At 34.8% G+C, this 12,243-nt stretch overlaps 1 protein-coding gene across 1 annotated transcript in view; it reads right to left on the bottom strand.

The window, feature by feature from the left end:
* The window catches only part of RIMS1 (regulating synaptic membrane exocytosis 1), a 475,999-nt gene that overhangs the window by 81,575 nt on the left and 382,181 nt on the right, over window positions 1–12,243 (bottom strand). The window contains exon 28 of the mRNA XM_003404398.3: window positions 10,296–10,462. Coding sequence (XP_003404446.2) covers window positions 10,296–10,462 — 167 coding nt within the window. The remainder of the gene's footprint in view (window positions 1–10,295; window positions 10,463–12,243) is intronic.

Below are 12,243 nucleotides of genomic sequence, written 5' to 3'. Positions count from 1 at the left end.
TAAAAAGAAGAATGAGATCAGGGGATTTGCCCTACTATAGTATTTATTATGAGTTATAGTAATAAAAAAACAAACCCAGTGCCGTCGAGTTGATTCCGACTCATAGCGACCCTATAGGACAGGGTAGAACTGCTCCATAGAGTTTCCAAGGAGCGCCTGGTGGATTCGAACTGCTGACCCTTCGGTTAGCGGCTGTAGCACTTAACCACTATGCCACCAGGGTTTCCCAGTTATAGTAATAAGCTATATTAATTACAATTGTGTGGTACAGGTACAGGAATAAACATTTACCTATGAAATTTAGGTCAAAAATAGAATTTGTGAAGATCTAACAATGACAGAGCTGGCATTGTAGATCAGTGGGGGACTGGCTGTGGGGAAAGCGTGCTGGTGAAACCAGCAACCATTTGCAAAATAATAAAATTAGACTCCTACCTCCACAGAATATGTAAAGACCTACTATAGAGGCAATAAATACCTAAATATGAACAAATCTATATCTTAAAACTTATTAGGAATGTGTGTGTGTATGTTTGTTGTGTGTGTGTGTGTGTTTATGATGCATATACAGTAAGGTGTGGAAATAACACCCAGATTCAGGATAGAGACTTACTTGAGCAAGTACAGTCCTGGAGGGATTTATGGAGGTAGGATTCAGTGGTGGTCAAAGGTGTTCAGCAATGTTGGTAATATTTTACTTTTAAGCTTGGTAGGAGGTACCCAGGTGTTTATGTATACTGTATGTATATCTTAAATATTGCAGTATAAATTACAAAAAATGTTTAGGTTAAATAGAGGAAAGGGATTGGTGGTGTAGTGGTTAAGAGCTACAGCTGCTAAGCAAAAGGTCGGCAGTTCAAATCCATCAGGCGGTCCTTGGAAACTCTATGGGGCAGTTCTACTCTGTCCTACAGGTATTACTACCTATAGGATGGCAGAGGGTCACTATGAGTTGGAATAAACTCAATGGAAACAAGTTTTGTTTTGAGCAGGTTTTCAGTTCTGGCTCTACCACTTACCGGCCATGTGAATTTAACAGGTTGCTTCACCTTAATGTTTATTTTTAAAATAAGATTACTAATACTTACACTACAAGTCTGTTTTAAAAATCATGATATTGCATGTAAACCACCTCTCAGAATATCTGATACACATAAAATATAATGTATATATGTATTACATAGCTATGGCAAAAACCACTAAAGTGACACATAAAATAGCTGAAGTTTGGGAAGCATTAGTTCATAGTGAAAGGATACTGTATTCATTCCAAATAACAGAATAATTGCTGCAGAAATATGAATATTTACCCAAAGAAAGGGTATTTTCATTGTACTTAAAAGACATATAAACTACTAATCTGTTATACTGAAGATGTGCTGTTAGCAGTATGTAAGTTAATTTCTTATATATTGTGGGGAAAATAAGCAGGGAAAATTACGTTCTAATCGTATTTAACAACAGAATATTAAACCAATTTTTAATTTCTTTACCGGGGAGGTAAAAGACCTATACAAAGAAAACTACAAAATACTACTGCAAAAAACCAAAAGAGACCTACCTTATGTAAAAACATACCATGCTCATGGATAGGAAGACTCAACATTGTGAAAATGTCCATACTACCCAAAGTAACCTACAGATATAATGCAATCTCATTCCAAATTCTAACAGCATTCTTTAATGAGATGGAAAAACCAATTACCAAATTTATATGAAAAGGAATGAAGCCTTGGTTAGGCAAAGCATTATTGAAGAGGAAGACCAAAGCAGGAGCCTCACACTACCTGATCTCAAAACCTACTACATAGCCACAGTAGTCAAAACAGCCTGGTACTTGTACAACAGACACATAGACCAATGCAACAGAATTGAGAGCATAGACATACATAAATCCATCCACCAATGGACAGCTGATCTTTGACAATGGGACAAAGTCCATCACATGGGGAAAAAACAGTCTATTTAACAAATGGTGTTGGCAAAGCTGGATGTCCATTTGTAAAAAAATAAATAAATAAATAAGGACCCATACTTCACACTATACACACAAACTAACTCAAAAATGGATCAAAGATCTAAAGATAAAACCAAAAACTGTAAGAATTATGGAAGAAAAAATAGGGACCACACTTGTTGTTGTTAGGTGCTGTTGAGTTGGTTCTGACTCATAGTCACTCTAGGACAGAGGAGAACTGCAGGGGCCCTAATATATGGCATAAATAGAATACCAAACATACCTGAAAATGCATAAACAGCAAAAGATGAACTAGATAAATGGGACCTCCTAAAAATTAAACACTTATGCTTATGAAAAGACTGCATCAAAAGAGTTAAAAGAGAACCTACAGATTGAGAAAAATTTTTTTGGCTATGACATATTCGACAAGGGTCTAATCTTAAAATTTATAGAAAATGTCAATGCCTTGGCAACAAAAAAACAATCCAGTTAAAAAATGAGCAAAGGAAGATACTTAGGTGGCTAACAAGCACATGAAGAAATGCTCATGATCAGTAGCCATTCACCCACCCATTGCTATTGAAACGACTCATAGCGACCCCAAAAGATAGAGTAAAACCGCCTGATAGGGTTTCCAAGGAGCAGCTGGTGGGTTCAAACTGCCAACCTTTTGGTTAGCAGCCAAACACTTAACCACTATGCCATCGAGGCTCCCATTAGCCATTAGAGAGATGCGAATCAAAACTACAATGAGATACCATCTCACTCAACATTACTAGTTCTAATAAAAAAATAGAAAATAAAAAATATTAGAGAGGTTGCAGGGAGATTGGAACTGTCATACACTGCTGGTGGGAATGCAAAATGGTAAAACCACTGTAGAAAATTGTACGGTGAATCCTTAAAAAGCTAGAAATAGAAATGCCATATGACCCAGCAGTCCTACTCCTAGGTATATACTCTGAAGAAATAAGAGCCGTGATATGAATAGACACATGCACACCCATGTTCATTGCAGGATTATTCACATTAGCAAAGAGATGAAAACAACCTAACTGCCCATCAACAGATGAATGGATTAACAAACTGTGTTACATACACACAATGGAATACTATGCAACAATAAAGAATAATGACAAATCCATGAAACAGCTTACAACATGGATGAATTTGGTGGACATTATGCTGAATCAAATAAGTTAATCAAAAAGGGACAAATGTTGTATGAGACTACTATTACAAAGAAACAAGAGATTTACACATAGAAAGAAATTGTTTTTGATGGTTACCAGGGATAGGAGGGGGAGGGAGGGAGAATTACCAAATAGGTAGAAGACATGTGTTAAAACTGGTGAAGGGAAAGGCAATACACAATCAGGGGAAGTCAGCACAACATGACCAAGGCAAGAGAGGACACTGAGAGGAACACAAGAACAAAGGGCAACAACGGTAATTACTATAGCAAAGACAATCCTGCAACAACAGTATTAAGGAACAATAATTTATGAATGGGTATATGGGTACACAGGTATGCCAAGATGTGAGGGAAGGTATAAGGGAACACACCTACCTGCAAATACAGGTTTGGTGATGGATATTCCTACAGGCGTAACTGTATGTGCTGCTTATATATTAATATAGAAAATAGAGCACAAGGACCACAGTTAGGGCAACTTCTTAGACGTAGCCAAACACCTCTCAGGACGAAGTTCCTAGGCTCAAAGTGAAGGACCATAGACTTGGGGGACATCTATGTCAATTGGCACAACATAGCTCATAAAGTTTTGCATCTTATTTTGGTGAGTAGCGCCTGGAGTCTTAAAAGCTTTTGAACGGCCATTTAAGATATAACTATCGGTCTTTTACTGTCCAGAGCAAAGGAGAGTGAAGAAAACCAAAGCCTCAAGGGAGTAATTAGTCCAAAGGACTCATGGACCACATGAACCACAACTTACATGACCACAAGATGAGAAGAACTAGATGGTACCTGGCTACCAGTACCAACCACTCTGACTGGGATTACAATAGAGGGTCCTGGACAGAGTGGGAGAAAAACTGTAGAATGAAAAAATCAAATTCACAAAAAAGGCCAGTCTTACTGGTCTGACAGAGACTGAAGGAACCCCTGAGAGTATGGCCCTAAGACACCCGTCTGACCTGGAATTGAAGCTATTCCCAGAGACCACCTTTCAGCCAAACTACAGACAGGCCTATAAAATAATAACACCCAAGAGGAACGTGCTCCTTAGAACAATCAATTATACGAGATCAAAAGAGCAAAAAATATACATATATATATATATAAAATTTCTTTTATAACAATCACATTAAATTGGAAAATTATAGTCATCTGCAATGTATACAGTAAAGATATAATTTAGATGATGTTATAAGTCAACTAAATGTATTAAAAGCAAAGTTATTGATATTGTTTGTGTCTGAATATTCAAGGCTTTCATTTCATCTCGAATACAATTTTTATATCATCTTCCAAAGACATCCTAAAACATTTTTCTAATTTATACAAAAAGAAAAATGATGATGGAATAATTCAATATTAAATGCCTCAGGAGAAATAACCTTTATTCATCAGATTAATGTAAACTACAAATTTAGTAGGGTAGTAAGAGCTCTACGGATATCGTGTAAATATCTCCCATAAATGGGCAGATATTTTAACATTGCCAATATATTCAATTATTTAGAACAGTTTTCAATCATCATGCTTTTTTTCTTTCAGTGTTTTGTGACACGAAGTAGAAAACTCACATGTTTACTTGTTTGTTTTCCTGGCATAGCAGAGGCTGCAAAAATGTTAGGTTTTGTTAAACTAATAAAATAGAAACTACAAATATTCACAACGTCGGGCCATGATGATTAAATATTCTGGCCACTCTATTTCTGTTGAATAGATATATCTTTTCTGTTATAGACATATCTTTTCTGTTAAAAATGACCAGGCTATATACTGGGGAAAAATAATATTTAACAAAAGGCAGTGAATGTGATGTTTTTAAAAGTGTGATTATGTGACTATCATTACCTGTGGTTTCAACTGAATACACTCTTTTTCAAAATACTTTGAATGTTAAAAATAATCTATTCAATTCCGACAGAAGAAATTAAACTATGGGAAAGTAGATTTTTACAAATAATGACATGTTGCAATCTACTTTTAAAATTCCATGAGTAGTGAACATAGTTATTTTTCCCCCAGACAGGTAAAGTAGTCCCTAAGATCCAATTAACAACTGCTAATTTCCACAATTAACCACGTCCTGATAAGCTATTCCCGGTCCCTATTAAATTCTGAAAACTTTATTTATTATAACTAACCATTACCACTGTCTATTATACAGTAAGGATTTACCTAATATGCTACTAACCTTTCTTGAGCATAAACTAAATGCATGTTAGTAAATTTATAAGGAACTGGCAGAGCGCAAAGTTAAAAACAAGGCATGCTGCAACTTGCAACTGTTATAAACTGTAGCAGAGCTGCCTCACTTCAAACTAGCAGTCTTAAATGGTTTGCAAGGATGAACCCAACCAGGAAAAGTTACTCACTTGGACTAAGGACTCTGTAACTGGCCACTGGCAAGACTGCTGGATTTCCTTACATTTATAGGTCAAGTGGTATTTCGATTGTTATAAATATGGCACGGTATAATCAGTTAGTCATATGGAGAAATGACTCAGTCATATGTTACATTAATAAGTACAGTAATTTATTCATATTTTCACCATAAAGGTAGAATCATTTTAAAGGACACAGTCATTCCACTTTGCAGCTTTAATCTATTCACAGGAAACAATAGTGGAAATGACAAATCAACCTGGGGCTATCAAAGCTAAGATGCTATGAAAGGAGACACTGGAGGAGTGCTAAAATATCCTCTTCATTAGATCTTCAGTGTCCAATATCTTTCACTGTGTGTGTATTCATCCTCTCCCTTGTTCTCTAATTTCTGTAACATTTTTCTCTTTTCTTCTCAATAGACTTCGATTTTTCAATAGTTACAACATGTAGGTATACAAAATTAAGTGTGAATAGCTAAGAAAGAAGAGAAGGAAGGGAGGAAGGAGGGAAGAAAGGAAGGAATAAAAGAATCACTCTTGTTCACTCTTGATTACACTTGATGTCAGTAGGTAGAATGATTAGAAAGCATATAAAATGAAAGTTTTACTTGTTTACTCTGAACTATTAATTTAGCAAATGATTCTGCAATTAAGAACTTGTCATATGCTATCACAAAAATTCAAAGATTATTTTTTTAAATTGTCTCGTATTCCCATAGTGAATTGAAAAACTACTGTGAAATAACCTGGTTTGAACCCCTGCTGAGAATTTGCATTTCCACCTCAGATATACTGAATCAGAATTTATACTTTAACCTTCCCAGGTGATTCTTATGTTTGATAAACTTTGAGAACCACTGCTCTACTAAAAAAAAAAAAACAAACAGCTTTAGCATCTTCTGGCAACTTGGTAGCAAGGCAAATTCTCAGCAGGGGTTCAACTGGAATCAATAGGTTTGAAGCCCTGGGAATAAGGAGGTGTTTGAAACTATTTCTGTAACATTTTTCAAACATAACTGCAATATCAAGATTGATCTTACAGGACACATTAACCTATGTGTTACCCTCTGTCACAATTTAAAATATCCAGTAATTTAACCTATAATGTTTTGAAATCCTCAAATAAATATAACACATTTCCTTTTGGATTTCCATTATTATGTCTATTGACATTGAACCGCAAATGGTGGTAAGTTTATAGTTTCCAGGTTAACTATTTACAAAAGATAACCTTGCTTTAAAAGGAGCTTTCATTATCTTTCAAATTAGGAATGAAGAAAGCAAGGGTAATTGCTTTTGAAAATATTCTTTGACAGGGGAATGATAAAAGAGACCAAAATCCATTCACATCAAATATGCTCTTCAAATTTGTTTATCAAAATCTACTTACCTACAGAAATCCAAGAAGCCCTGGTGGCAAAGTGGTTAAGTGCTCGGCTGCTAACTGAAAGGTCAGAGGTTTGAACCCATCGGCTAGCTGCTCCACAGGAGAAAAGATTTGGCAGTCTGCTTTCTTAAAGATTTACAGCCTTGGAAAACCTATGTGGCAGTTCTGTCCTACAGGGTCGCTATGAGTCGGAATCGACTCAATGGCAAGGGGTTATAGAAACTCAACTGTGGTAGAGCTAGGCGAACACGCTACAAACTTAAATGCTGTTGGAAAATTATTGGGTTTGAAAAAGCTTCTAAAATTGTGTCACATCTGAGACCAATTATAGGATTATGCTGGCATTTGCTTTTAAAGTTTGATTTTGTATAAAACATCTGAAATTTGCCTGCCTGGAAAGAAATCAATATACGATAAAGATTAAAAAAAAAAAAAAAAGTTCAGCGCTATACCATGGAAATGGAATGAGCACTTTTTTTAAGATAAAAAAATTAAACAGAGAAGTCAAAAATCCAACGTGTTCTTTCCGGATTCTGGTAGGTAAGTGTTTTTTATTATCAAATATGCCACTTGTACTAGTATATACTGTACTTGGATAGGAAAACATTCTTTGAGGAATATTTAAGCTAAAACTAAATTCAAATTTTATGGCAAATGCAAAGCAAATCTTAAAAACTAGTTAAGCTCAAATTTCCCTCAATATTTGTTATTTTAAAGTATTAGACACTGATTTTACATTGTAAGAATCATCCTAAATTTGTGAATAGTTTTCAATCCATGACAATTTTTTAGAATAATTTTAATTCATCATGTTTACAAAAGGTTATTTGCCCTGATATACATGCTAGAGTTTATTTTCTTTTTCAACAACAGCTCCCCCGAATACTTAAACTTTGAAAACATGACACACGTTTTAGATCCTTTTGAAGGAACTGTTCAGGTAATCCATAGGAAAAACTGTTCAGCTACTTCAAGCTGGGCAGCCTGCCATGGGTGAATGCATCTAGAGGAAAGGATGTCCCTTTTTAAATTCACACACAAGTGGCATATAGTTTAGCTAGTAGCAGCCCTGAGTGGAAAGACGTTTGTTGCATAATCATTATCTCAAACACGATATATTCAGGATATGGCCTAAGAATTCCTAAAATCCTTTGAAAATGATCTTTTTGAGAGTGATCATCCAAATGTACTTACATTTTTCAACCTATACACATCTTATAAGTATTTAATTTTGTTTCCAATAGGCTTTTAAAAGCTAATTTTATAGTCTTTTATCTTTTAGGCATAAGGCTGATTACCTAAAACCAATTTTCCCAAAATGTACTCAAGAACTCTGCAAAATATTAACAGATGTCCCCATGAAAAAAGCATTCCAGAATAAAATACACTTGGTCTATACTCGATCAAACAAAGTTAAACAAGCTGTTCCAATAGAGAGCTTCTCCAAACCTTAAATACACTAATGGGGGCTAACAGGAAAATGTAGCAACTAGAGTTTGGAAACACTGGTCTATAAATTATATAGAAGGCTATGCAGTCCACTGTTCATTTCAGATGTTGCTTATCTAGACATTTTCTCGGGTCATAATATATTTGGATAGAAGAAATCAAAACCATACATGGTATTTTAAGTGCTTAAACATCGTGGTCATATATAATAAGGATAAAATCATGCCATATGTTTTGTCTCTACTGTCCTTCCTGAGAATATAGGGTACTTTGTTGACTTTTAAAGGATTAAACATGTCTTTAGCAAATGCTATAATGCCTTCTAACTCCTTTTACTGACTTCCAGAATAAAGTTCATTCAAAGCAATGTATAATAAAACATTTCTTGTGTCACAGGATGGTTTGATGGTTTAGTGTACATCATTACAATATGTGAGAATATCAGACTTTCAGAGTATTAGAAAATTAATTGTTTTTATTTTGAACATTTACATACATTGGGTCTCTCCTCAATCCTAAAACTTCTTCAGCGAAACTTTTATTTCTGAAATATGGCTAAAGAACAAATACAAAATATGCTTTGTCAATAATGGGTCTGATTTACTTAGATGGGACTTGTATTCCTCAGGTCCCTTCTCTTTCAGCAGAGTATTTATTGTGTAAGGAGGTGAGAACACTATTGTGATTTAAGCAAACTTCATGCAAATTTCTTACAACACAAGCGGCCAAACCAAACCCACTGCTCACAACTCACATAATGTAAACAAAAAAACCAGTTGCCAGCAAGTCTGTTCCAATTCACAGCAACCTCATGTGTATCAAAGCAGAACTACAATCCATAGACTTTTCAATGGCTGATTTTTGAGAAGTACATCACCAGGCCTTTCTTTCAAGATGCTTCAGGGTGGATTCAAACCTCCAGTCTTCTGGTTAGCTACCTAGAGCGTTAACTGTTTACACGACGCAGGGACTTGATACCAGAAGTGGGTAAACTAGAGATGTGTATTTTGATGTCACATCCACCAAATTCTACTCGGAAAGCAGACCAATTGTTATGGGACAAAAGAAGAGGCAAGCAAACTACAGCCCATGGGGTAAACATGGCCCCTTGACTATTTTTGTAAATAGAATTTCACTGAAATACAACCATGCTCATTTGATGTTTATATAGCTTTCACCTGCTACAAAGGCAGAGTTGAGCAGTTGTGACAAAGACTACATGGCCTGCAAAGCCTGAAATACTTATTTCTGGCCTTTTACAGAAATAGCTTTCCAATCCAGGACTAAGGGATGTCCTATGGATTTACTCATACTATAAGAAACTCCTTCAAATATAACTCTAATAATCTCTAAAATTATGAATATGGCTATAAGCTATGTCTGATAGTAACAACAATAAAAACCCGCTGCCGGTGAGTTGATTCCAACTCATAGTTACCCTATAGGACAGAGTAGAACTTAACCAAAGGGTTTCCGAGGAGCAGGTGGTGGATGCTAACTGCCAAACTTCTGGTTAGTAGCCAAGCTCTTAACCACTGCGCCACCAGGGCTCATATCTCATAGTAGACAGTACCAAACAGTATACTGATGATACTAAAAAAAAAAATACCCAAAAAAACCAAACCCACTGCCACTGAGTCAATTCCAACTCATAGCAACCACACAGGGTTTTCAAGGCTGTAAATCTCTACGGAAACAGACTGCCACAACTTTCCGCTGTAGTGCATCTACCCAGCGACTTGGTGATGATACTACATAATAGTTAATAAATGTTTAACCTACTTCGGTTGCCATTATTTTAATGAAATGTTTCTGCTACTTGACCTAAACTGTGTTCTAGAAAGAATACTCAGGAAGCTAGTTGTATTTTTTTACACCAAGGATAAGGATCCAGTTTATATAAACAGCATTGCAACTCACCTGATTCTACCCCTGGGGCGCTCAGATTGCTCTGACATAAAGCTTGTGCTGCTGAGGCGTGAGGCACTGCTGGTTCGGGAAATGGCGGACACATCACTGACATCACTATCTGATGATTTGGCAGAGACGTTATCACAGCTTCTGTACTGATCTTTATGTATGTTATACTAAAGATTAAAAACAAGAAAGTGTGAGCTCCATCATCAGGTCGTGGAAAAGAAAGAGACATGCATGGTGAGGTTAATAACTACTTCATCCACGCCAAATAGAAGTGTACCTTTGTAAAAGTAGGTGTGGAATATAAAATAATCCATAAATGACACTTGATAGCCTTTCTAAACACTAACATACTACGTGATTCCCAGTATAAGAATCCTACATCTTTTGAATGGTAAGACATGGTTTATGAAGACTGAGTTATAAATTAAATGTAAAAATTAAATGCTTGGATGGAAAATTCATTAATTTAATTGTTTACACATACATAACATCTCAAAATTGTATTTTTCATTTGTTTTCTAGTGCATTGGTTTCTCTTTCCTTACATTTCATTCACCTTCTACTCTACCCATGGTGTGGACTGCTTCTATCTGTCTACACTTCTTGATTCTTTCCAAAACTTCAGTTTAACTACATTCTCTATTCTAAGATATGACACTGTTTTCAAGTTGTTTCAAAAAATATCTCTCTTCAGAAAAAGGGGCTGATATCAAAACTAAGAGACTATGCCAAAGGCCACAGAGTCAAAGACTGGACTTTCCTTTCTGTTACGATTTTTATTGAACATTTTCAGACGTAAACTATAAACTCAGTGTCATAAGTAAAAAAAAAAAAGAATTCCTATTAAAATTTCAACATATACTCTATCATATATTTAAATATATTTTTATATTTGTCTTTGGCATTCATTCCCTAAGATTTTAGGTATCAAGAGGTAAAAGATCAAAAGCACTGACATCTTATCAAAGCTGTCAAAGTAGTTAATCTATTCTTTTTTCTACTTCGCTGTCTTATTGCTAGATACAGCTTTCTATATAATTATATATGATCAGATTTATATATGTGTTATAATAAATTGTAAGGTTACATAATTACTATAATTTAAAAATACTTAATATATGAGTGATTATCTTAGGTACTGGAAGGTAATATAACTTCATACATAACATAAATGAACATATAACTAAATACTTGAGTACTGAAGTTTCTCACCAAGTAATTTAATTTTAAATGGGTGAGTAATAAAGGAGGGAAAATATAAAACATTGGTCAAACTTGTTGAAAAGTCATCCATGCTCCATATCAAAGGAGTTTTAATGAATCTCACGGAACTCTTCCTAAAAATTTGTATGAATAATCATCCTACTGAAGTAGCTTAAATAAATTAATGCTACAACCTAAATCTATATGTAAAGAAAGGCATATAAGACAATAATACTTTAAAAATAATCCTAGAGAAGGGATTCACATTTTATTTAATAATTCATCGTATAAAAATAGTTTAGGCTAAAGTATTTAAATGTCAGTTTTAATTCTTTACATCTTGAAGTTCACATCAGGTGTAAAAGCAAATCCCGATTTATAGAGTATCTTTCAACCTATTTTTCCAAAGGATTTTTTTTTTTAACAATTGTATCATTTGCCTTTGAAAATCAAAAGGAATTCATATGTTAGTATGTCTAGAACTGAGCTATTTATACTACTTCATGTTTGATCTAAGATTTGTATGATTTAAGATAACGTATTCAAAGCAATGTGATTACATGCTTATTGGCAAATGTTGCCATATCTAATACGATGATCCTGGCTGACATGATTCATTTCAACCAGAACTGTTTTACTTACAGAATAAAAAAAAAAAAAAATTACAGAATAGATGTGGTAAAAACTTAATATGCTCATAGCATATAACCTGAATTTAATGCTGCTGCTGAGGTGCAATTTTAAC

This window comes from Loxodonta africana, chromosome 1 (genome assembly GCF_030014295.1).
Source record: "Loxodonta africana isolate mLoxAfr1 chromosome 1, mLoxAfr1.hap2, whole genome shotgun sequence".
Taxonomy (NCBI): domain Eukaryota; kingdom Metazoa; phylum Chordata; class Mammalia; order Proboscidea; family Elephantidae; genus Loxodonta; species Loxodonta africana.
The sequence above is the reverse complement of the archived record's forward strand: the minus strand, read 5'-3'. Positions and strand labels throughout refer to the sequence as shown.